Raw genomic sequence first — 26,044 nt, 5'->3', positions numbered from 1 at the left:
TCTTAGTTACCCTAATATAAACAGCCCATGTATTTACTTTTCCATGATGACTCCCATCGGCTCCTCTAGGCTGCTGCTGATTACAATAGAAGCAGTGCAAGAATCACTTTCGCCTCTACCAGCGACTACCGTTAATCTTTTAGTCTGTGACTAAAAGATTAGCCAATCTAGCAGTTTTCCCGATCCACCTAACACTGCCTCGATAGCATCAGCAAATATTCTTGCACCCTTTCTATTTAAGAGTTGTACACTTGGAAACTAGGCACCTTAGAGGAGACTTGAATGAGGTAGGTATTTAAGGCTGTGAGAAGCAAAAAAAGTAAATGAACGAAGACAAAATTTTCAGTTATAAAAGTTCTATTTTAGACAGCAAATTGTAAATGCTGTTTAAGCATGGGTAATGCATGTCCATTTCTACTACCCAGGTAGCATACTGCATGCATAGTTTTATTATATCTCATATTGTGAATACCTTCACAACGAGTTGCACGGGTATTCCACTACTTAGAATAAGTAACGCTTCTCTGGTAGAGAAGACTACTGTTACTTATTCTCAGATGGGCACCACCACCACCCCCAGACGGCACCATTTCGAAGCTGGTTGGCAGATTCCCTGTTGCAATAGTGACAACCAGTAATATGAAGTATAACTCCACAATGGCGTCTCCGTAGCCAGGTGGGCAGGAGCAACAGTGCATAGCACATGCTTCTTGATTAGACCGGGGTTCAAGTCCGTGACCACCAAATACGGAGGATGTGGAAAGGTCAGGGAATGACCACCACATATCCCCAGAGCAATATAGTCTTAGTTGCTAATGCTCCTAAAAACCAAATAACAAACAAAGAATAACTCCGCAATATGAGAGAGATGTTTGATGATGTGTGCATGGTTTAATCTAAATGTTTCTTGACTTGGGTAACACAGGATTTTTTTTTTTTGCCTGGTGCAGCATAAGCCTTAGGCTTCTTTGCACCATATGGCCATCACTAATACTAATGTGTTGCACAATTTGTCCAGTAATTTCTGCACATTATCAGGTGGATGGTTGTAGCATCGAATGCCTTCGCCAGTAAGTCACAAACATGCTCAGTTGGGAGAATTTAGTGGTTATGGGAGGATGGAGAATTCATTGTCATGTTCCTGAAACCAGTTAGCCACCTACTATGTCTTATGGCATGGTATGTTGTCTTGTGACTAGATATCAGAGTTAGCATTGCCATACAATGCAAGAAAGCAAGCTGATGCAGCATCGGCAAAAAAAAAAAAAAAAAAAAAAAAACTTCCCAGTTCACCCCTCCAATTGTTCCAAATGCCTGTCCAGCTCAGCATTAAATTTATTTAGGCTATCAACTTCAACAACAAAAGATGGAAGTCTGTTCTACCAATCAACTATCTGCTGGCTAAAGGCAAATTTCCACACTTATTCTACAACTGTCTTTCCTCAATTTGAAACTGTGCCTCCTCAGGTTCTTAATCTGAGCAAGAGGAAGAATCCCATCAGCATTCAGCTCAACCCATTCAAGGCCTTATACACATCAATCAGATCACCTCACAAGTGGCTACTCTCCAGGCAGGCATTGCAATTTGCAGAAATTAAGCCTTTCTTGGTAAGAGCACCCCTTTGTTCCCCTCACCAACCTTGTTGTCCTTCTTTGTACTCGTTCTAGCAACTCTACATCCTTCCTAAAATGAGGCTTCCAGACCTGTACACAGTACTCTAGGTGTGGCCTGACCATTACGTTGTATAACGGGATAATCACCTCCCTGTCCCTGCTAGGAAAATTCCTATATATCATTGACAAGACTCCATTACCTGCCCTGGCAGCCCTTGAATGTTGGTGCCTGGGTCCAGTACACCCTTGAGATGGCCTGCCCTTGTACAGTGCTATGTGTTTCACTATATAGTGTTACGTTAAACCTTATGCTATCTAGTTTGGGATATATGTTGTATCGTATAACAATGGCGGAAAGTTACAAATAATAAATCTATGGATACTAAGTATTAACTTTCAAAATCACTATCTAAATTCAAAATAAAAACCAAGGAGCTTGACTAGCACTATAAGCTTCTTATAGAAAATATTTTAATGTAACAATTAAGCCAATAAAATGGCTTAATTTTTACATTAAAACATATTCTACTACCCAGGTAGTAGAATATATATATTTTAATATATTCTACTACCTAAATATAATTAAAAACTTAGCATTCGTGGATATTCATCTTTTATTGATATCAAAAACTCAGTTCCATGCTGCCAAATTTTTTTTTTTTAAAGTCATGTCACAAGACAGCTCAATAAAATTTTCTTCTTCTGCAGAGGTAAATTCAGATGGGAATTAGCCTTGAATCCATTCAAACTTCTCCATACCTTCTAAAAGTATTTTTCAAACCAGTCACTGAGTGTTAGGTGCTCTTCAAAAACAGATTTAAGTTTGTGAGTCAAATAAACATCACTGGATGTAATAAACTGCTGCAACATGGGGAAGTAGTCTTTGCAACCATCTTCATTTAATTTTCTTCTGCATAGTAGTAACTTCTTTTCTGAAGGCTGAAACCTTCTCTGCAAGTTTCAGAATGTGTGTGTTGCTACCTTGCAGCGAGAGATTCAACGCATTCAGTTTTTTGACGAGATCGCACAGGTATGATAATTTTGACAAAAAAATCAGTATCCAAGAAGTTTTTGGCAAACTCATGTTCTTCTTCGAGATAAGAGTAAAGTTCCTGTCATAATTCGAACATAGGGGACAGTACATATGCCATGGGAGAGCCATTGCAAGCTATAGTAGTAGTATAACAAAGATGTGTGCTCAGATCCCATATCCTCACAGTTTTTTAAAATACCTTGCCTTCTGTGGTCAAGTTTTTATAAAGTTCACCACTTTCCTTGACTAGGTTCAGTGGAGAACTCAGTTGCTTTGACACAAGGGCTTCCCTGTGGATTATGCAGTGGATCCACAGTGCATCAACAGCTTTGCTCTTATGAATGCCTGCAGTCTTCCATAACAGCCAGACAGTGTGACCACCATGGGTACAGATGCAAATTGACTTAGTCCAGTATAAGTTGTTTTCTCATATAAAAGTATCAAGAACTCAAATAAGTCTTGTGCCTTTATACCTGCAGTGTCACTGTAAACTGTAGGTAGCAAAATCGAATTAGCATCCTTGTTACTGTCTGTCGCCTCATCTAGCTGTAATCAGAATTCCTTCCCTTTCATTTTTTTCAATTAGCTGATTGTTGAGGTCTTTGGTCATGTGTTGGATTCTACAACCGATAGTATTGTTGGATAAAGGTACCTTTGAAAGCAGTCTTTCTGCAGATTCACCAACCATAATGTTGACCATACCCACTGCAGCCGGTAAAATCAGTTCTGTAATGGTGAGGCTTTTTTTTTTACACTTTGTGACTCTACATGCTACCTTGTAGGATGCTAGCAAAGCACTGCTTGGTATTGATGCTTGTTTAAAAAATGTACCTCTTTGTTCTTTAAACTTTCTGATACAATAATCACAGGATTTACTTACTAGTCATGTTAGGATGATTAGTCTCTAAGTGGTGTTTTAGTTTACTTGGAAGCATGCCCTCTGGAGCCAAAACTTTCAGACATAATAGACACTGAGGAAACTCTTCATGATTGACTTCTACCAAAGTAAAACCAAAGTATAGATAAGTATCGTCATATTTCCGTTTCTTCACAACGTTGCCACTAGTCTGTGGTTCATCGTCCTTTTCTTCACTCCTACACTTCTTATTAATGTTCAAAAACCTTTACATTTTATGCACAAGGACTAAAAATCAACAAAATAATTTACTGAATTTCACCAGACCTCGCAGACATTTGATCAAAACACCCTTCAGTTATTTAGATTACTGAAGAACCCAGAGAGTTGATAGGTATTTATATACAAAATCTAAGAAACAAGAAAGTACAAGAAGTTACCAGTGTAGCCAAAAGTACAAGTAAACAAAAACATATCTCAAACATTCAAGCATTTCTTTCATTCGAACATGCATTTCAAATGCATGTTTCAAACAAACATGCATTTCAAATGCATGTTTCAAACAAACATGCATTTCTTTCATTCAAAAGAAATGCAACTTGGTGATCTAATGTTGAAATTGGGAACTACCTCGAGTTAATAGGTCACATGGTGTCCAACGGATGTAGAGTATCGCTGTGTTTCCCTTGAAAATTTAAAATATCTTGCAGTGCACAGTTTGGGAACCACTGATGTGGCTATAGAGAACACTGGTGAAAACTCTGATTAAAACTTAATAAAAAAATATCGATCAAAGCTTTATCAAAATGTATCGGTCTGCTTCCCATGCCATTGCAGATAAAATGCTTATATTAAAATTTCCTTAAACTGTTAATTCTTAAACAGGACTAAAAATGACTGTTTCTTAAATCATGGAAATGTCACTAAATCCCAGGTTTGGTGCTATCAGATTGCTGATTCTTTTAGCTTTAGTTCTGGATTTCAACGTAAGCTTGGCTTCCCACAAAAATGTATTCCAACTGGGTGGTAAGTCAAAAGTGATAGCCTTACTAATCAAATTGACACTATCGTTTGCATATTTTGGAAAGGATAAATATCAAAATCTATATAAAGGACTGTGTTTACATTCAGTATGTATTTATTCTGTTACTAGGTTTAATTTTAGGATGAACAAGGCAGTGCTGAATATTAAACCCTTGGAGCACTTCTTCAACATGTACCCAGACATGGCTCAAAGTCTGGGTACATGTAGACAGTATTTTAACTTATTTGGCAAAAATTAAGTCATATAATGGAAGATGCCCTCTTATTCAAAAATTATAAAAAGTATAATTCTCCTATTATAAAATAAATAAATGTATGGGTAAGTGCAAATCATCAGTTAACATAGCTATCTACCAAAGCAGTTAAGTTAAATTGGCATCGTTTTGATTATATCTCATATTGTTGTTTTTTTTTTTTTTTTTTAGTTGTTGGCGCATCGACTTCTGTGGCCATAATGCACCTCCCAAAGTTTGTGTTTTCTACTCTGATCCAAGCCCGAGGCAGGATTCAAACCCACGACCTTTGGGTTGCCAGGCAGGTATTTTACCCATCCAGCTAGCCCGGTTGGCTCTCATATTGTGAATATCTTCATAACGAGTTGCCATGGTATTGTACTACCTCGAATAAGTAACACTTTGCCAATGGAGAAGACTACTGTTACTTATTCTCGGCGGATACCACCACTCAGACGGTACCATTTCAAAGCTTGTTGGCTTCTCCTCGGTGGGTGGGCAGGTACCCTGGTATTGCATTAGTGACAACCCAGTTATGAAGTATAACTCCACAATATGAGAGAGGCCTGAAGGTGTGCAGTAGTATAAACTATATAATCAAAATTATGCCAATTTAACTTAACTACTTTGGTAGATAGCTACGTTGACTAATGCATTTGCACTTACCCATACATTAACATTAGTCATTCTACCTTGTAGCATAAGGCCTTTTGCCCTTAAATATTTTATAGTTTATACTACTGCACACAGTCAGGCATCCCTCATATTGTGGAGTTATACTTCATAACTGAGTTGCTGGGTTGTCACTATTGCAATACCAGGGTACCTGCCCACCCACTGAGGAGAAGCCAACAAGCTTTGAAATGGTACCGTCTGAGTGGTGGTATCCACCGAGAATAAGTAACAGTAGTCATCTCCATTGGCAAAGTGTTACTTATTCAAGGTAGTACAATACCATGGCAACTTGTTGTAAAGGCATTCACAATATGAGATATAATCAAAACGATGCCAATTTAACTTAACTACTTTGGTAGATAGCTAAGTTAACTGATGCATTTGCACTTACCCATACGTTAGTCATTCATTCTATCTAGTAGCATGAGGCCTTTTGCCCTTAAATATTTTATAAAATAAATAGAAAATAAAGAGAAGAATAAAGAGAATAAGAGAAAAAAGAAACCTATAAATAAATACATAATAAATAAAATAAAAATAAACAAAAAATATGAAATAGTTTATTTCTTGCCTGATCAATAATCAACCCACTGCCCCAAAGCTATCCTGCAATCATAACGATTTTCTCTGTGATTCCAACATGTTCTAGCTTATACATTAACCTTTCATGCAGAATTAAGTCAAATGTTTTGCTGATATCTAAGTAAACATGTCAAAATTATTCCTTACATCCAAGCTCATGAGAAATCCTGCCAAAATAGCCAACCAGGCTATTTTCCATTTACAAAACCATATGACTCCATGTCATTGCTAATGTTAATATGTGTGTATGTATAAAAATTGTGCTCATATCTGTATTTCTTGAGGAAGTGGAGCAGTCATAAAATCCACAAACATCAGATTCGGGTAATTACTTATATCTTTTGTTTATTTGTCAGCATAAGCACCTGCATGGGGAAATAGGATTTGCTGTATAATTGTATAAACATCAATCTCCTGCTGCTATAACAAACAACCCACATTTAGTTGAGTATCTCCTCTGTTCACTAGTTCTAACCCACCACATGATGTTATTATTCAGATCACATATAATCACTCTTGCATTTATATATACTTTGTGTGCATAAACCATCATCTAGAAAAGGGGTGTTAAGCACGGTTGTTTAAAAAAAATTACTCTATACACAATACAGTTGAAAAATGATAGATTGTTTCCCCCCCTCTCAGCTGCAATTATTTACTTTTATGATTTCCTGATGTCAAATTTTCATCAATATATATATATTTTTATTGTGTCTCTGCTTGGGTAATGCAGAGGATAAACTGTGAATCTAAATAATTATTCTTAAAAAATTCCTGCAATATTTCTCTAACTGAATATACAACCAGTAGGTTACTAATGTAATACAGTAAACTTCAAAATCTGGCACACTTGGGGATTGAGAGGTGCCAGATCTTAAATTTTCTGGAATTCAGAAAAGATATTCAGAAAAGTGGTTGAGCAGCTAGTGAAGCACAATTCGATGAATATTAATAACTGAACTTATTTACATCTATAAACATTTTATTGTGTAAAAGATAGTACTGGCGGTTTTAAAATGTAAATAATAGTTCAATTTGTTAAATATGAACAAATAACAATAAACATAATCATAGGAAATATTGTCAGAATATCAACAGATGTACTTCAGAGGTTTTGCAATAGAGAATAATAAAAAAAATAACTATTCATCTTCAGGAGTAATTATTATAATGAGACAATCTAAATTTACATGATATTTTGTTTTTAATAATATACTGTGGAGAAATTGAATCAATTTCTCACACAATAACAAAGAATGCTAAGTTTTATTTTTGCCATTGTTATAACTGTAGTAGATATAAAAAGAACAGGTTGTTAAGGTCACTTTGCTAGGCATTTTCTTTAACAGCGTTAGTATGGAATGGGACGCTAAGGGAGTGACCCAGAGCCACTTGTTATTTTTTGTCTGCTTTAGTCATGCACTGGTGCTGTATGACTAATTATAATGGCAGCAAAGAAACCCTTGGTTGTATAGAAACCTATTGTTTGTGCACTTCAGTACGTCATTATGGAAGAGATTAACCATACATTTAATGAAGCACAAATTTTCCAGCTGTAGCCAATTTGGGTATTTTCAATTTTATTTTGCTCTCAGCTGTCCTAACGTGATGTCAAAGTCCCTAGCTCATGCAAATGCTTTATGACTAGCCACACAGTTAGTCATACAAGGAGCTGATGAGTATAAGAGATGGGGCTCTCACACTGAGGAGTGCTTTGGGAGAACTTCTTGAATGGAAAAGTGCTGAGTTTACAGAGATTACTGTAATGTCACAAGTACCAAATCACTGAGGCCCACTTTTCTGGCCATTTTTTCCAAAAAGCATTATGCAATCACCACAGACCTGCTTTGTGTGATTCCCAGTTCACTGCTTTACTACTATGCAGGAAAAATTCATAATTAACTGTGATTAGTGAAAATCAATGAGAATAAATGGGGGAGAATTCCCAGCTCAGTTGTGATTACCGAAAGTTAATGAAATAAGTATCGGAAACACCACACAGCCAATTGTGCAAGATATCTATGGCAAGGGTAGTGATGCAATGATCAATAAAAGATTTCTACTCTTGCTGTATCTGTAGTCTGCAAAAACCTCCCTGTACCCGTCTAAATATCCTTGTTTGTTTATTTATTTTAAATTACTTGGTTGCTGTTTTCTCATCATGCTGTCGTATACTTCATGTGGGGTTTTTGCCCTGTTGTATACACCTGATTTTTAAATAAATATGCTATAAGCAGACAATGTCTGCTGTATTATCAATTATAGAAAGTTGTTGTTTTGCACAATTTATTCATCCACTTTGCTTTTTAGATGTGCAACATTCATATCAAGCTACAAAAATTTTAAGAAGGTAATGTTATGATTTCAAGTCAATTAGTAGTTACAAAACAGAAAATTTCTATGTAACACTTTACAGAATTAGTCTAACTGAATGGCCTATGATTAAAAAATAAGTTTGCACACCACTGTCCTAAAAGACAGAGGTGCACAAACAGAATCACATAATTCATACAAAAAAAAAAAAAAAAAGTAATTCTAGCATTAATAAGAAATGCAAAATGAGTGAAACATTAAAAAGAAAATGCTTTCTTATTATTCAAATGCTATATTTTTTTTATGTACCTAATCAATTAAATGAATTCAAATTACTTACTTCCCAAAATCTGACTTCAACACTATTATCACGTTGTGGTCCATATGGTTGTTTCAAAACATGATAAAGGGTTATACCATTGCCTTTCATTATCATGTCTGCAATTCTAGGTGGTTTAGGAATGAAAGAGGCTTGGTATCGAAACACATAGTGAATATAGCCACCGTAGCTATTCAGCTAAATGAGATGGAAGGTAACTGAAATTAACACTGACACCAAGAAAATAACAAGAGCTACATATCATAAACTGAAGTTTATTAACTGAATTTAAAATTATATTCTTTTAATAGGTTACATTCACATTCTATTTTTTGTAATTATCACCTAGATGAAGAAATATGGAAGAGTTCAAAATAAAAGAACTGATATGAATAAGGAAGAAAAGTTTAGCTATGTGTGGTTTATGACAGTGTCATTTAACAAGTAATGAATTCCTATCTCTTAATTCTAACCCACTTTTCTAAACTATCGCCCGGTTCTAGTCCTCTATATTCTAATTGCATATGCATGTGCACATTCATGAAGACAAAACTGTTTCTTACAACAAAAAAAAAAAAATAATAATAATAATAAATAAATAAAAACAAACTTGTGAGAAAAACAAATTCAAATGGAAAAGTTCCAGAATTTCTGTAATAGCAATTTGCCATATAGTGCTTATGTTATTATTTCTTAATTGATATTTATGAATTTAAAAGATTTCCAGCCACAAAAAAAAGTAAAAACAAAAGTTATTTCTAACTAAAGAGTGTTTTTATCTTTTTTTTTTTATATCACAGCATACTGATATATAAAGTGATGAGCTGCTTAGCTGATTGTAAATTTTAACAAATTTTGCTTCACATCTAGCAACACTCTGGAGTATTTGCTTACTAAGTGCTTATATTTTCTTTTCAAATTAATTTTTCTTACTTCCCTTTTAAAACAGCATCAACGGCAGGAAACCTTTGGATCTCAGATATTTGTTACATCTAAATAAATACATAACCAAACATGTATCTGAGTTCTTCACACGCACCTTTCAATTTCATTAGGTGTCAAGAATACCTGAGAGCCAAAAGTGAACACTTTTGGCATTACTTCAAAAATTATTTAAAATTAATTTAGAAAGAAAGAATGAGCACAGCAAAACACCAAACAGGCACTGAATAATTTTCACATGATAAGCAACGAACATTAATCAGGCACCGAAGGTTTATCGAATGAGAAGCTCTATTAAGCATTCAATTTATACTGAACTGCTGAACTGAAATTAAAAATATTCTCTAATTATCTAATCAGAAATCAAGGTCACTAAGGACAAAGTAAGAGGCAGGCACTTATTTGACTGATAACTGCACTTCTTTCAGACACCTATTACACAAATTAATATTCTACATGCGGATTTTAAACTTTTTAAATCATGCATGTAGGCTCAAAACAGAGCTTCAGATTGATTTTTTTATAAACCTAAAATATTTTGCAAAGTAGTAACTAAAGTAAACACTGTTTACTAAATTGCACAATTACAAAAGTGCTATTATATTTATTTGTGCTAGGCACTCATTTTCCCACTAATAACATGGACAATCAGTTGAAACAAGCTTTTATAAAAAAAAATATATATATGGCAGCAAATATCTTAAATTCACAAAAAAAAAAGAAAAAAAAAAAAGATTTACCTTATATGGCAAATACCAGAGAAGCTGGAACTTTTCTGTCAGGGTTGAGTAAGCACAACCTTGAAATAAAAGTTTTGTATGTTTCATTTGTATTTTTCATACAGGGAATATGCAAAATTTAAATGGTATTTTCAAATGCTATTTTATCATTGAAGGTCTCCCAAAGTATTCTCTGAATATATATTTCTCCCAAAAAATATTCTCTGAATTAAAGTAATTTAATGTTCCCATACCTGAAGTAGAATATATTAAAAGGAAAAAAAAAAAAAAACCCTAAAAACAGGAAATTATTGGACTTCTAGAAATGGGAGGGAAGGAAAGAAGTAGTCAAGATCTTCACTTCTCCACTCATGTTGCTTTATCATTTACTTATTCACTTGGCTAAATAACTTTGAAAATTTGTAATATATTCATATAAAGCTATATACTAATTTTAATGAGGTATATGCATGTTATAATTTCAAGTCAATTAAAAGTAACAGAAACATCAAGAAAATTTCTTCTAATCAATCTTGGCATTAATTGTTTTTACTGATGGCATATGAACAATTTGCTATAAGGCTAAAATGGTCCATTCAGTGAAATTTGATAGAGCTAGAAATTTCCCAATGAAACAGAACATGGAGTTCTACCATACAGAAACTAGCTTCCTCTTAAGTACTTTGTATAAGCATATTTTGAAATAGGCTACGTATTCTCCATTCGTGATATGCTATCTATCATATGCTATGAAGCTTAAATTTCTAATTACTTTCCAGGACAGAGTCTCTTGCCAAAGAATGTAGAATTATGACACAATGCACCATAATCACTGACCTACACGACTGCTATCCTCTATAGTCAGATGCACATTGTTGTTTGCATGGTCATGTCGTTCTAGGCACTGTGTAATGGGATGGGATGGAACAAACAGCAAACACTGAATATTGTTTAAGGCTGGAGGAAAGTGCAACTAAAACACAAATTGGTAAAACAACTGCATGGCAGCAATACTCACATGGGATTTTCACTGGTTTTCAAGATAGCCATGATGATAGCTCGAATATGATGAGCATGACTAACAACCAACAATGCTTTGAACTCAAAAAATCAATCAGAAAAGTTCACACATTGATTGCATCTAATTATTGAATGACTCTCCAAATGATGGAAGAAAAATTTCACACTAACAAAGAAACAATTCAGGCAATTCTGACAATATTTCAGCAAACAGAAGTCTGCAAGGTTCATTTCCCACTGTTCAAGTGATAAACTTAAGCTGCTCAGACTAAGCATGAAAAGTACTCATGCAAGCTGTTGATCATTCCTTGTTCAGTTGTAACAGGTGACAAGTCCTTTTTCAAATATCATCCACAAACAAAGCATGATAACGGTATCAAATCCACGTGTTACAAATTGCAGCTCCGTTGAACAAGAGGTTTTTTAGTCGATTTATTAACCAATTGTTATATCAAATTATTATCTGTAAATTGTAAATTGAGACAGCGAGATTTGGAAGTTAACCAATACTTAAGAGTCCGTAGAACTACCGTTCGTAATTACCGCCATAGTAACACGATACAGCATATCCGGAATTCGATAGCATTAGCTTTGTATAGTATAGTGCATAATATAATATTGTCAATTAATCAGTAAATCTATTAATCTTGTTAAACTTCATTGTCAATTAAATTGTACTTTTAACTATATATATATAACGACTTAGAGTACAAACATAACAAATAATTAATACATAACTTGATACGGAAGTTATATAAAGGGAACTCGTAGATAACACTCGATACTGAAAAATAAATATAGCGTTATAACTGTGTTAGGATACAAGTTTAAGGTTTTAATTTTGTTCTGAAATTGTAATTTTATTGACATTAAATCGAAATCATGACTCAGACCAGAGCAGCAAAGCAAAAGGCTCAAGCTAATGGGAGTGCTGTGGCTCAGGGGAGAACTGAGGGAGGCAGTTGCCCTCTGAATCACAGCCTTTTAAGATTCACTGTTTGCTTGATGTTTGCGGAGCAATCGGGTACGGGACATGATACTGCCATGGGGGATGTCTTTGTGTGTGCACAATGCAAGGAAATTAGGCGACAACTCAGCGTTGTTATGGGCCTATATGAGACCTTGAAGGACAGGGTGGATGCCCTCGAAGGAAATAAATTGAGGGGCCTATCAAGCTCCCAGCTGCCCACATCAATGCCAGAGCTTGCACTTGGTCAACTTGCAACACAGAGGCAGCCCCCAAGGCAGAATGCGCTGGTCCCACAGGAACTAGTAGTTGTTGGTGACTCTATTGTCAGGGAAACGGGGAACATGCTTTGTAAAAAGGATAGGTGGAATAGGACCAGGGTATGTCTGCCAGGGGCAAAGATTGATGACGTTGTAGAGCGGATATCATCTTTTAAGGGCACAAAAGGTGATATAGTTGTACACGTTGGCACTAATGATATTAAGAGTAGGAGACCGGCAGAATTACTTAACAAGTACAGGTCACTGTTGAAAAAAAAAGCCGTGAAGTAGGGTTGAATTTGAAAGTGTCTGCAATTCTGCCCAGACACGATAGGAGGGAGTATATGATGAGAGCCTTGTCGATCAATTCGGCCCTGGAAAGATTGTGCAAGGCTCAAGGGGTAGAATTTTTTTCAGCCTGGACTGTAATTGTTAACAGGAGAGATTGCTTCTACAGGGATGGGATACACTTAAATAGAAAGGGTGCAAGAATATTTGCTGATGCTATCGAGGCAGTGTTAGGTGGGTCGGAAAACTGCTAGCTTGGGGGGAGACGACGACTAATAGATTAACAGTAGCCACTGGCAGAGGTGAAAGAGATTCTTGCACTGCTTCTATTGGAATCAGCAGAAGCCTGAAAAACAAGATGCAGGATATTTCAGAGACTGCTGGAAGTCATTGCGGTTCAAGTAAACACATGGGTTGTGTTAGGGTAGCTAAGAATAGAAACAGGTGCATGTATACTTGCGTGTACACCAATGCATCAGAGACGTGGTGTCATACAGATATAAGTAATGCGGAACTGGAATTTGGGGAATACAATGTATATAGAAAGGATAGACAGGACAGGAGGGGAGGAGGGGTTATGCTATTAATTAAGAAACACATAAAGTCAAAGGAAGTGAAGCCAGTTGACATCGATGGACAGGGCAGTGTCGAGTCAGTTTGGTGTGACATAAGCATAGGGAAATCAAAATTGAGAGTAGGAGTGTGCTATAGGCCTAATGACTCTGATGAGTATAATAATATATTGTACAGGGAAATAGAGTGGGCCAGTAAATCAGAGAGTCTTATAATGGGGGATTTTAATTTCCCAGATATTGACTGGAATTTGTGGGTTGGTCACTCGCACACTAGCAAGGCTTTTGTGGATTTATTGGATGATTGTTTTCTACATCAGCATGTTCGTGAGGCAACAAGAGGGAGCAATACTCTTGATCTGATTATCAGTAGTGATTCTTCATGCATTAAGAACCTGCAGATAAATGAACCACTAGGTGGCAGTGATCACAGTGTGTTGAAGTGGGATTTACTCAAGGAGGTAACTACCATCAGAGGTAAAGGGAAGGGTTTTTGTTTTCGTAAAGGCGACTATGATGGTCTGAGACAGTATTTAAATTCTATACAGTGGGACGAACTGATGATGTTACCAACAGCAAACTCAAAATGGGAAGCATTCAAGGAACTAATATTGGTGGCTACCAGGCTTTACATACCAACTAAGAAATATTGTTCAAGGTTTAGGCCTAAATGGTTGTCAGATGGACTAATGAGACATGTGGCAGAGAAGAAAAATGCATGGGATACATACAAATTAATGGGTGACATGGAAGCCTATGATAGATATAAGTTGGTCTGTAACCAAGTCACAAAGGAGATTAGGCAGGCAAAGGCAGACTACGAAAAATCCTTGGCAAAGGATGCAAAGAAAAACAGAAAGGAGTTCTTTACATACTTGAACTCGAGAAGGAAAGGGATGAATCAGATTGGTCCACTGGATATTGATGGTTCAACAGTTGAGGATCCTGCTCAGGTGGCTAACAATCTAAACGAGTATTTTGCATCTACATTCACGCATGAGGAGTTATTCAGGAAGGAGAATGATGTAGGTAAAGTAAACATTGGCAGTGAGCTGGATGATTTTGTAATAACTGAGAGGAAAGTGGAGGAGAGATTGTTGAGGATAAACATAAAAAAGGCACCTGGGGTGGATGGGATCTATCCAGTTATATTAAAGGAGGCAGCAAAGGAAGTATGCAAACCCCTAGCCATAATTATGAGAGCTTCTTTGGACTCAGGGGAGGTACCCATAGACTGGAGATGTGCAAATGTAACCCCAATTCACAAAGGAGGATCAAAGGCTGACACAAGTAATTATAGACCTGTTAGTTTAACTTCTGTTCCAGGTAAATTAATGGAGGCACTGGTTAAAGAAGCACTGCAGGATCATCTAGACAAGAATTCAGTTATAGCTCAGACGCAGCATGGTTTTGTTAAGGGGAGGTCTTGCCTGACCAATTTGATTGGATACTATGATGTAGTCACAAAAGAACTGGATGCAGGGAATAACTTTGATATTATATATTTGGATATTAGAAAGGCTTTTGATACTGTTGCACATGGAAGACTGCTGCACAAATTGGAGCAGTGTGGCATTGGAGGCAAATTGCTGCTATGGATAAGGGGTTGGTTGAGTGGCAGAAGACAGAGAGTGGTAATCAATGGACACTGCTCAACGTGGACTAATGTTATTAGTGGAGTTCCTCAAGGTTCAGTGTTGGGTCCGTTGTTGTTTTCGGTGTTTATGAATGATATTGATGATGGGATATTAAGTTTAATGTCCAAGTTTGCAGATGATACAAAGGTTGGCAGGGTCGTTAAGGACACTACTGACGCTATGCTGCTGCAACAGGATCTGGAAAGGTTGAACAGATGGGCTGAGAGATGGCAAATGAAGTTTAACATTGACAAATGTAAAGTACTACATATGGGTAACAGTAACCCCAGAGCAATGTATCAACTCTGCGGTACTACACTGACAGTGGTGGAGAATGAAAAGGACCTGGGGGTAATTGTGCAGGCAGATATGAAGTTCTCTGAGCAGTGCAGACGAGCTGCAAGAGTAGCTCATGGTGTCTTGTCAATGATATACAGGAATTTTTCTAGCAGGGATAAGGAGGTGATTATTCCCTTGTATAAGGCAATGGTTAGGCCATATCTTGAGTACTGTATACAGGTCTGGAGGCCTCATTTCAAGAAGGATGTAGAGCTGCTGGAACGGGTACAGAGAAGGGCAACAAGATTAGTAAATGGAACAAAGGGTTGCTCTTACGAAGAAAGGCTTAAGTTTTGCAAATTACAGAGTCTGGAGACTAGGCACCGGCGAGGTGATCTGATAGAGGTGTATAAGGCTTTGAATGGTTTGAGCATGCTCAATGCCAATGGGATTCTTCATCTTTCTCAGAATAATCACCTCAGAGGGCATAAATTCAAATTGAGGAAGGACGGATGTCGGATAGATGTGCGGAAATTTGCCTTTGGCCAGCGGGTGGTTGGTTGGTGGAACCGACGTCCATCACTTGTTGTTGAAGTTGATAGCCTAAACAAATTTAAAGCTCAACTGGACAGGTATTTCGAACGAACGGAGGGGTGAAATGGGAGAGGGTTTTTTTTTTTTTTTTTTTTTTTTGGCTGATGCTGAATAAGCTTGCTTTCTTGCATCATATGCCTCTACTAATGCTAATGCTAGGAGTTTAGTAAATAAATTTGATGAATTCGAGGTATTGCTCAAAACAACAAAGGCAGATATTGTTTGGATATCAGAGACGTGGTGTTACACAGATATAAGGAATGCAGAACTGGAATTTGGGGAGTACAATGTCTACAGAAAGGATAGACAGGATAGGAAGGGAGGAGGGGTTATGTTATTAGTTAGGAAACACATAAAATCCAAGGAAGTGAAGCCAGTCGACATCGATGGACCGGGCAGTGTCGAGTCAGTTTGGTGTGATATAAGCATAGGTAAATCAAAATTGAGAGTAGGAGTGTGCTATAGGCCTAATGACTCTGATGAGTATAATAAGATACTGTACAGGGAAATAGAATGGGCCAGTAAATCAGAGAGTCTTATAATGGGGGATTTTAATTTCCCAGATATTGACTGGAATTTGTGGGTTGATCACTCACACACTAGCAAGGCTTTTGTGGATTTATTGGATGATTGTTTTCTACACCAGCATGTTCTGGAGGCAACTAGAGGAAGTAATGCTCTTGATCTGATTATCAGTAGTGATTCTTCATGCATTAAGAATCTGCAGATAAAGGAATCACTAGGTGGCAGTGATCACAGTGTGCTGAAGTGAGATTTACTCAAGAAGGTAACTACCATCAGAGGTAAAGGGAAGAGTTTTTGCTTTCGTAAAGGCGACTATGATGGTCTGAGACAGTATTTAAATTCTATACAGTGGGACCAACTGATGATGATACCAACAGCAAATTCAAAATGGGAACATTCAAGGAACTAATCTTGGAAGCTACCAGGCTTTACATACCAACCAAGAAATATTGTTCAAGGTTCAGGCCTAAATGGTTGTCAGATGAACTAATGAGACATATGGCAGAGAAGAAAAATACATACAAATTAATGGGTGACATGGAGGCCTATGATAGATATAAGTTGGTCTGTAACCAAGTCACAAAGGAGATTAGGCAGGCAAAGCCAGATTATGAGAAATCCTTGGCAAAGGATGCAAAAAAAACAGAAAAGAGTTCTTTACCTATTTAAACTCAAGAAGGAAAGGGATGAATCATATTGGTCCACTGGATGTTGATGGTTCAACAGTTGAGGATCCTGCTCAGGTGGCTAACAATCTAAACAAGTATTTTGCATCTACATTCACACATGAGTTATTCAGGAAGGGGAATGCCATAGGTGAAGTAAACATTGGCAGTGAGCTAGATGATTTTCTAATAACTGAGAGGAAAGTGGAGGAGAAATTGTTGGGAATAAACATAAAAAAAGGCACCCGGGGTGGATGGGATCTATCCAGTTATATTAAAGGAGGCAGCAAAGGAAGTAAGCAAACTCCTAGCCATAATTATGAGAGCTTCTTTGGACTCAGTAGTAGTAGCATGTGATGCAAGAAAGCAAATATATGAGCTTATGTAGCATCAGCCAAAAAAAAAAAAAAAAAATCACAACATTCCCTCCAAATGCCTGTCCAGTTCCTCCTTAAATTTATTCAACCTATCAACTTCCACAACGACAGATGGAAGTTTGCTCCAGCAATTAATCACCCGCTGGCTAAAGGCAAATTTCCGCACATCTATTCTACATCTGTCTTTTCTTAATTTGAATTTATGCCCCCTTAGGTTCGTAATCTGAACAAGTGGAAGGATCCCATCAGAATTCAGCGTGCTCAAACCATTCAAGGCCTTATATATCTCAATCAGATCACCGCGCAGGTGCCTAGTCTCCAGCCACTACAATTTGCAGAACTTAAGTCTCTCTCGGTAAGAGAATCCCTTCATTCCCCTCACCAATCTTGTTGCCCTTCTCTGTACACGCTCAAGTAAATCTACATCCTTCCTAAAATGAGGCCTCCAGACCTGTACGCAGTACTCAAGGCGTGGCCTGACCATTGCCTTATACAGAGGGATAATCACCTCCTTTTCCCTGCTAGCAAAATTCCTATATATCATTGACAAAACCCCATGACCTGCCCTGGCAGCCTGTCTTGCATTGCTCAGAGAACTTCATATCTGACTGCACAATTACTCCCAGGTCTTTTTCATTTTCTACCACCCTAAGTGTAGTACCACACAGTTGGTACATTTCTCTGGGCTTACTTCTACCCATATGCAGTACTTTGCATTTGTCAAGGTTAAACTTCAGTTGCCACTTCTTAACCCATCTGCCCAAATTATCTAGATCCTGTTGCAGTAGCACACTGCCATTACTGTCATTAACAACCCTGCCAACTTTTGTATCATCTGCAAACTTCGACATTAGGGCTGATACACCTTCATCAATATCATTGATAAATATACAAAACAATAGTGGACCTAACACCGAACCCTGTGGGACTCCACTAATAACATTAGTCCCAGAAGAGCAGCACCCATTGATTACCACCCTCTGTCTTCTCGCACTTAACCATCCTTTTATCCATTGTAGCAACTTACCCTTAATACCATTCTGCTCCAATTTGTACAATAGTCTTCCATGCACAACAGTGTCAAAAGCTTTCCTGAAATCCAAATATATATGATATCAAAATTATTTTTTGCATCCAGTTCCTTTGTAACCACATCATAATATCCTATCAAATTTGTCAGACAAGACTTTCCCTTAACAAACCCATGCTGTGTCTGAATTATTGCTGCAGTCTTGTCTAGATGTGCCTGCAATGCATCTTTTACCAGCGACTCCATTATTTTACCCGGAACAGAAGTTAAACTAACTGGTCTGTAATTACTCATGTCACCCTTCGATCCCCCTTTGTGAATTGGGGATACATTTGCACATCTCCAGTCCGTGGGAACCTCCCCTGAGTCCAAGGATGTTCTCATAATTATGGCTAAGGGTTTGCTTAGTTGCTTTGCTGCCTCCTTTAATATAACTGGATAGATCCCATCCACCCCAGGTGCTTTTCTTACGTTTAACTTCAACAATTTCTCCTCCACTTTGCTCTCAGTTATTACAAAATCATTAAGTATCCTGCTACAATTTGATAACCTTCTGCCATTTTCAAACCTTAATAATTCCTCACGTGTGAATGCAGATGCAAAATACTCATTCAGTTTGTTTGCTATCTGAGCAGGATCATGAACAGTCGAACCATCGATGTCAAGTGGACCAATCAGATTCATCCCCTTCCTTTTAGAGTTTATATAAGTAAAGAAATCCTTGCTGTTTTTCTTAGCATATTTTGCCAAGGATTTCTCGTAATCTGCCTTCGCCTGCCGAACCTCCTTTGTGACCTGATCACAGATTAACTTATATCTGCCATAGGCTTCTGAGTCGCTTGATAATTTATATGCATCCCATGCATTTTTCTTCTCTGTTACGAGTCTCATTAATTCATTTGACAACCATTTAGGCCTAAACCATGAACAATATTTCTTAATAGGGATGAAACGTTTAGTAGTATCCACGATTAATTCTTTGAATGCTTCCTACTTAGAATTTACTGTTGGTAACATCGTCAGTTGATCCCACTGTACAGAATTTAAAAACTGTCTGATACCACTGTACTCATCTTTACGGAAGCAAAAACCCTTTCCTTTTTCCCTGATGGTAATTAAATCTTTAAGTAAATCCCACGTCAGTACACTGTGATCACTGCCACCTAGTGGTTCTTTTATCTGCAAATTCCTAATACATGAATGATCACTGCTGATAACCAGATCAAGAGTATTACTTTCTCTGGTTGCCTCTCGAACATGCTGCTGTAGAAAACAATCATCCAATAAATCCACAAAAGTCTGACTAGTGTGTGAGTGCCCAACCCACAAGTTCCAGTCAATATCTGGGAAGTTAAAATCCCCCATTATAAGACATTCCGATTTACTAGCCCACTCTATTTCTCTGTACAATTGTTCATTGTACTCATTCCAGTCATTAGGCCTATAACACACTGCTACTCTAATTTTTGCTTTTGCAGTGCTTATGTCACACCAAACTGACTCAACAGTGGAGGTACCCATAGACTGGAGATGTGCAAATGTAACCCCAATTCACAAAGGAGGATCAAAGGCTGACACAAGTAATTATAGACCTGTTGGTTTAACTTCAGTTCCAGGAAAATTAATGGAGGTACTGGTTAAAGAAGCACTGCAGGATCATCTAGACAAGAATTCAGTTATAGCTCAGACACAGCATGGTTTTGTTAAGGGCAGGTCTTGTCTGACCAATTTGATTGGATACTATGATGTAGTCACAAAAGAACTGGATGCAGGGAATAACTTTGATATTATATATTTGGATCTTAGAAAGGCTTTTGATACTGTTGCGCATGGCAGACTGCTGCACAAATTGGAGCAGTGTGGCATTGGAGGCAAATTGCTGCTTTGAATAAAGGGATGGTTGAGTGGCAGAATACAGAGAGTGGTAATCAATGGACACTGCTCAACGTGGACTAATGTTATTAGTGGAATTCCTCAGGGTTCAGTGTTGGGTCCATTGTTGTTTTCTATATTTATAAATGATATTGATTATGGTATATCAAGCTTTATGTCCAAGTTTGCAGACTATAAAGATTGGCAGGGTTGTTAAGGACACTACTGATGCTATGCTGCTGCAACAGGATCTGGAAAGGTTGAGCAGATGGTCTGAGAGGTGGCAAATGAAGTTTAACATTGACAAATGTAAAGTTCTACATATGGGAAACAGTAACCCCAGATCAACGTATCAACTCTGTGGTACTACGCTGACAGTGGTAGAGAATGAATAGGACCTGGGGGTAATTGTGCAGGCAGATATGAAGTTCTCTGAGCAGTGCAGACGAGCTGCAAGAGTAGCTCATGGTGTCTTGTCAATGATATACAGGAATTTTTCTAGCAGGGACAGGGATGTGATTATTCCCTTGTATAAGGCATTGGTCAGGCCACACCTTGAGTACTGTATACAGGTCTGCAGGCCTCATTTCAAGAAGGATGTAGAGCTGCTGGAACAAGTACAGAGAAGGGCAACAAGATGAGTGAATGGAACAAAGGGTTGGTCTTACGAAGAAAGGCTTAAGTTTTGCAAATTATAGAGTCTGGAGACTAGGCATTGGCAAGGTGATCTGATAGAGGTGTATAAGGCTTTGAATGGCTTGTTCATGCTCAATGCCGATGGGATTCTTCCTCTTGCTCAGAATAATCACCTGAGAGGGCATAAATTCAAATTGAGGAAGGACGGATGTTGGATAGATGTGCGGAAATTTGCCTTTAGCCAGTGGGCAGTTGGTTTGTGGAATAGACTTCCATCACTTGTTGTTGAAGTTGATAGCCTAAACAAATTTAAGGCTCAGCTGGACAGGTATTTCGAATGAACGGAGGGGTGAAATGGGAGTAGTGGTTGCATTTTTTTTTTTTTTTTTTAGCTGATGCTGAATAAGCTTGCTTTCTTGCATCATATGCCTCTACTAATGCTAATGATGTAGCCATCAGCATGCCCTCAGAAAATAAGAAAAAAGGAATCCATTCTTCTATGTAAGATAATGAATACTGTGCATAAGTATTGGATCATTTTATTAAAATAATTCACCCAAGCATGGCTTCAGATTCAAGAAACAGAGCTGGTTATTGTTGCCTAGAAATATTAGGCTTTTTTTTTTTTTTTATGAAAAACCCCAAACACAAACGGTATCAAACCTATAGTACTTAGTACTGTGCATGGGTTGAAGGAGAAGTATGGAGAGAGGGGGATGCCGGAAACTTTTCTCTAGAGACTAAACATGGGTTTCACCACTTCAAGCCTCCAATAAGCAAAGTGGTGGTATTTCACCAGTTGATGAAAGTCATCTACCACCTCTTTGATGCATTCTGTCTTTATTATCAAGGAGGTGGATTTTTTTTTTTTGATTTTTTTTTTGTCAAACTGTGGAATTATGGAGCTAAGTCGCCACCTTATTCCTCTGATCTATCTCCCTAAGACTACTTGTTTGCCAAAATATAAACTGAATGGACAAAGAGTTGATGGTGTAGAGTATATTAAAATAGACATGACAAAGAAATTGATGACAGTCATTCAACCCTAGAAGTGATTCCACTAGTGTGTGGATGCTCAAGGCAATTATATTATTTTTCACTCATTTGATTTCCTTTAAATTGACTCAGTCCTGGAAATTAATTGATCAAGCATTGTACATAACTCAATAATGATTACTTGAAATGACCTGTGCTGCACATTGAAAAATGTTTATCTCATGTATAAATTGAGTCTGATGCTAGATTTCAAAACTTCTACTAGCCAAGCACTTCAGAAAGTCATTAAATTCTCATATTAAAGAACTACACTTCAGCTACAGCTGCTAAATAATTCCCTATACTGTATAATTCTTCCCTTTTTGAAAAAAAAAAAAAATTCTAATAAAGGTTTTTTTTTCTAAAGGAAAAGAGGGGTTACAGTTTAAATCTCATTTTTAGCTGAAATACCGAGTGATTACCAGATTTTTGAATGTATACAATTATGTAAATCAGTGAAATGTTTATTTGTTATGTCTGTTGACATCCAAATTTTGATATAATCCTGATTCTGTTCTAAGTTTTAAATGAACAAATATAAGATTTACATTTTATTAACATTGGCTATCCTTTAAAGAATGTAGGATTGACATATTTTTGAAGATTCTTGAAGCAATAACTTATCTCACAGCTTGAATTCATATTAATCTAAATACAGTCTCTTTATGAAAATCAGACTGTTCATTAGAAGGTACACAAGGTATTTGCAACTGATTCTGTGCTTGTTCAAATAAGTATCCTTCATTTCTAAATTAAAGAAGTTTAATTTAGAAATGTAGAAAAAAAAAATATAGTACAAGGAAAGAATTGCTCAAATACCAAGTTCCAAAAAGACAATGGAGGCAATTACAGCAAGTCAACTTTCAATATTTTTGCTTTCACAGGGAAGTTTTACAACTGTGTTTTCTCACTTCATCAGGGAATACCAATTTCTAACAAAATTAAAGTTTAATTTTTTTTTTTTTTTTTTTTTTGTCTACAGGAAGTGATAACTGCTATTCTTTTAGCATTTTATGTTTCTTCCATTCAATGTGATTTGTAGTGTGCATGTGTAGGGGTGTTTCCTATGAGTTCAGGAAAGAAAAGAAATGGTTGTTTTTCATCTTCAAGAAGAAAAAATATACAAGGATGACCTTAGATGATACAGGTACCTTTCTTGATTTTAATTCCAATCATCTCTGGAATGTACATGATGGGATAAATAAAGCAAGCTCCTTAAGAACAATCTACAACTGCAGATGCTGAAGGATGAACTTGAAACAGCAATAAAACAGATTCACTTAGAACAGCTAAACACCAAAATAATTTACGGAACAGCTGAAGATGCTAAGGAATCTTCCTTCCTCCAGCCAATACTAACCAGGTCTAAATGAGATAGGAAGAAAACTTCAAGCCAAGGTCCACCACACAAGACCATAGAAATTAAAATAAATCCCCAGAAGCTCTCCCCCACCCCAATGTTTGGATTGTAGGAAGACAGTATATTAGGTTAACTACCAGTGTGGAAAATTTAACATAGAGTAGTCATACCATAAACTGGGTAGTGGAATGAAAGAACATAGCAAAAACCACCCAGATGGGGAATCTCTAAAAATATATATACAGGAACAGGGAAAGAATTACTCACCCTGCTTCATATGATAACCCTTTCTTCAGCTCTAATTTGGACCCAACACCTTGGTCATTCTTTTCCAAGCCAGCATACTACCACAAATAATCCTTCCACATCCAACAGAGAATGCCAGGTAAGAAAATTTCATACCTTTTACCATGCTCAGAATAGCTGTCAGAATTAACACTAGGCAAAAGCAGTTAGCTGCACTGCTTTTGCCTAGTGTTAATTTTGCAGCTAACACTAATGAGGTAGTAGAATGATTGCTTTGTTGTAATGCATGGAAGGTTTTCTTTTTCTCTGATAAATTTTTTTTATTATAAATTGTTTTGTTACCTGTATGGAAAAGTAATCTGTTGAAGATGACATTTTTTTTTTAATCAGATATATTATTCAAATTTTATTGAATTTTTTTAAATATGTCAAAGAAATAAAAAGGTTTTGCACCTGTTTTTTTTTTTTTTTTTTAATATTTTTTTTTTTACATCCATCAATTTCTTAATGATTAAGAACCAGAAAAAGAAGAGCTGCCCAATGAGAGAAAATAGTACCATATTGGTTTCTTTTAATGGTTTTCATTTACTTTTATTGCTCTTTATTAGCAAAAATGTGATAATCATAACCTGCAAGTCCAAAGTTTTCAGTTTAAATTTTCATCTCAGAAGGAGGCACAGAGATGTACTGAAATATATCTTTTAGTGTTGCTGTAAATTCTTTGTTCAGTTTGAAAATTAAAGAGCCTTAACACAATTTTCTTATCAAAACAAATCTTAATTTCTTATCTGATAAATCAGATAAGAAATTATGATTTCTGATAAATCATTAGGAGACTGAATTTTCAGCATCACTCCTTCCTTATAGATCAATTTTAATTTATAATTTCACAACTTTTTTTTTTGAAAAACCATTAAAGTATATAAAAATTCAGTTCAATTAATAAAGTAAAAATAGTAAATGCTAAACTCATATGCTAAATGTTCTTAATCTACAGAGTTTAATATTTCTTGAAGTGTTCAGCGGTTTGTACAAAAAGCTAATTCACTTATACAAATTAAAAATTGCAAGGTAATGCTTTCCAGATGCTAAAAACTGTTTTACAGCCATTCACTCAGGTTACAAAAGAAATTTCTCAGTTCTAAGAATTGCTTATTCTTGTTAATAAACTTTTCTCTTTAAAGAAAGACTAAACTTGAATGAAATAATTATATATTACCTGGTTTCTTAGAAATTCTGGTGGTAATGACCAATAATAATAGATATCCAAAGGAGCTCCTTGTCGCACTTGGCCATCAATTTTATATTCTCTGTTGGCTGAATTGTAATGGACTGCATTTTGATTAGGGGGATACTGTGATCCAACATCAGTATATGTTCCTCTAGAATCCTTCTGCAGAGCTACAACAGAGACTTCTGTTTGTAATGGAATCTGTAACCAAAACAAGAAGAAAACAATTTCTCAGAATAGTAAGACAACATATCTAATACATTTATAAATTTCATCCATGAAGTGTTTATATTTAAAACTTGAAAAAATGTCCTATTGAATAAACTGACTTACCCACATAAATTAGTAGTTGTAGTAGTAGAAGTTGCAAATTATGAAAGAAAGCAAGCTTATACAGTATCAGCAAAAAAAAAAAAAACCTACACACTTCACCCATTCAAACCCTTCAATAATTTGTCTAGTTCTTCCTGGAATTACACGAACTACAATACACTTCAACCATCCATATCTTAAAAGAATTTGTCTATTTCTTAGAATTTATTCAAACCATTCACTTCCATAACAACAGATAGAAGCCTATTCCCAGAATCAACTACCTGTTGGCTGAAGGCACATTTTCACACATCTATCCTGCAAACATTCTTCCACAAGTGCAATTTGAGCCCCTTCATGTTTGTAGTCTTAGCAAGAGGAGAATGCCATTAATTCTAAGGGGAAAGAATTCAAGGAATTAATCGTGGAAGCTACTAAAAGTTTCACACCTATTAAGAAATATTGTTCAAGGTTTATGCTGAATGGTTGTCAAATTAACTAATGAGGCTCGTGGCAGAGAATAAAAATGCATGGGATGCAAAAAAAAATAAATGATTTATTACAGCAAAATGAAGCAATAATTCGCTGGCTAAATTGCTTGATCACAAATCATTTGGAACTCAGGGTCAGGACCAGCCTTAAGGCAAGCTGATCAAGGTGCCATTAGTAGTGGGGATGGAAATTAGAGTATTACAAGTCTGGTCTCTGTTGTTTTGCTTCAAGGATGGCAGAGGAACTGAAAGCTGAGCTCTAGCCCATTCAGCAAGTGATATGTTCGGTGGAACTGAGTCACTGGTTTGTGTAGCAA

At 36.5% G+C, this 26,044-nt stretch overlaps 1 protein-coding gene across 11 annotated transcripts in view; it reads right to left on the bottom strand.

The window, feature by feature from the left end:
- trol (terribly reduced optic lobes) overlaps window positions 1–26,044 on the bottom strand; it is a 1,731,230-nt gene that overhangs the window by 868,515 nt on the left and 836,671 nt on the right. For all 11 annotated transcript variants that reach the window (XM_090387691.1, XM_090387694.1, XM_090387699.1 and 8 more), the window contains 2 exons: window positions 24,913–25,125; window positions 8,691–8,867 (listed from right to left, as the gene is read on the bottom strand). In XM_090387691.1, the coding sequence (XP_090243817.1) occupies window positions 8,691–8,867; window positions 24,913–25,125 (390 nt within the window). The remainder of the gene's footprint in view (window positions 1–8,690; window positions 8,868–24,912; window positions 25,126–26,044) is intronic.

This window comes from Mastigoproctus giganteus, chromosome 13 (genome assembly GCF_048544385.1).
Source record: "Mastigoproctus giganteus isolate SK-2022 chromosome 13, ASM4854438v1, whole genome shotgun sequence".
Classification (NCBI taxonomy): Eukaryota; Metazoa; Arthropoda; class Arachnida; order Uropygi; family Thelyphonidae; genus Mastigoproctus; species Mastigoproctus giganteus.
Note: the sequence above shows the minus strand (reverse complement) of the source record. Positions and strands in the feature narration are given on the sequence as shown.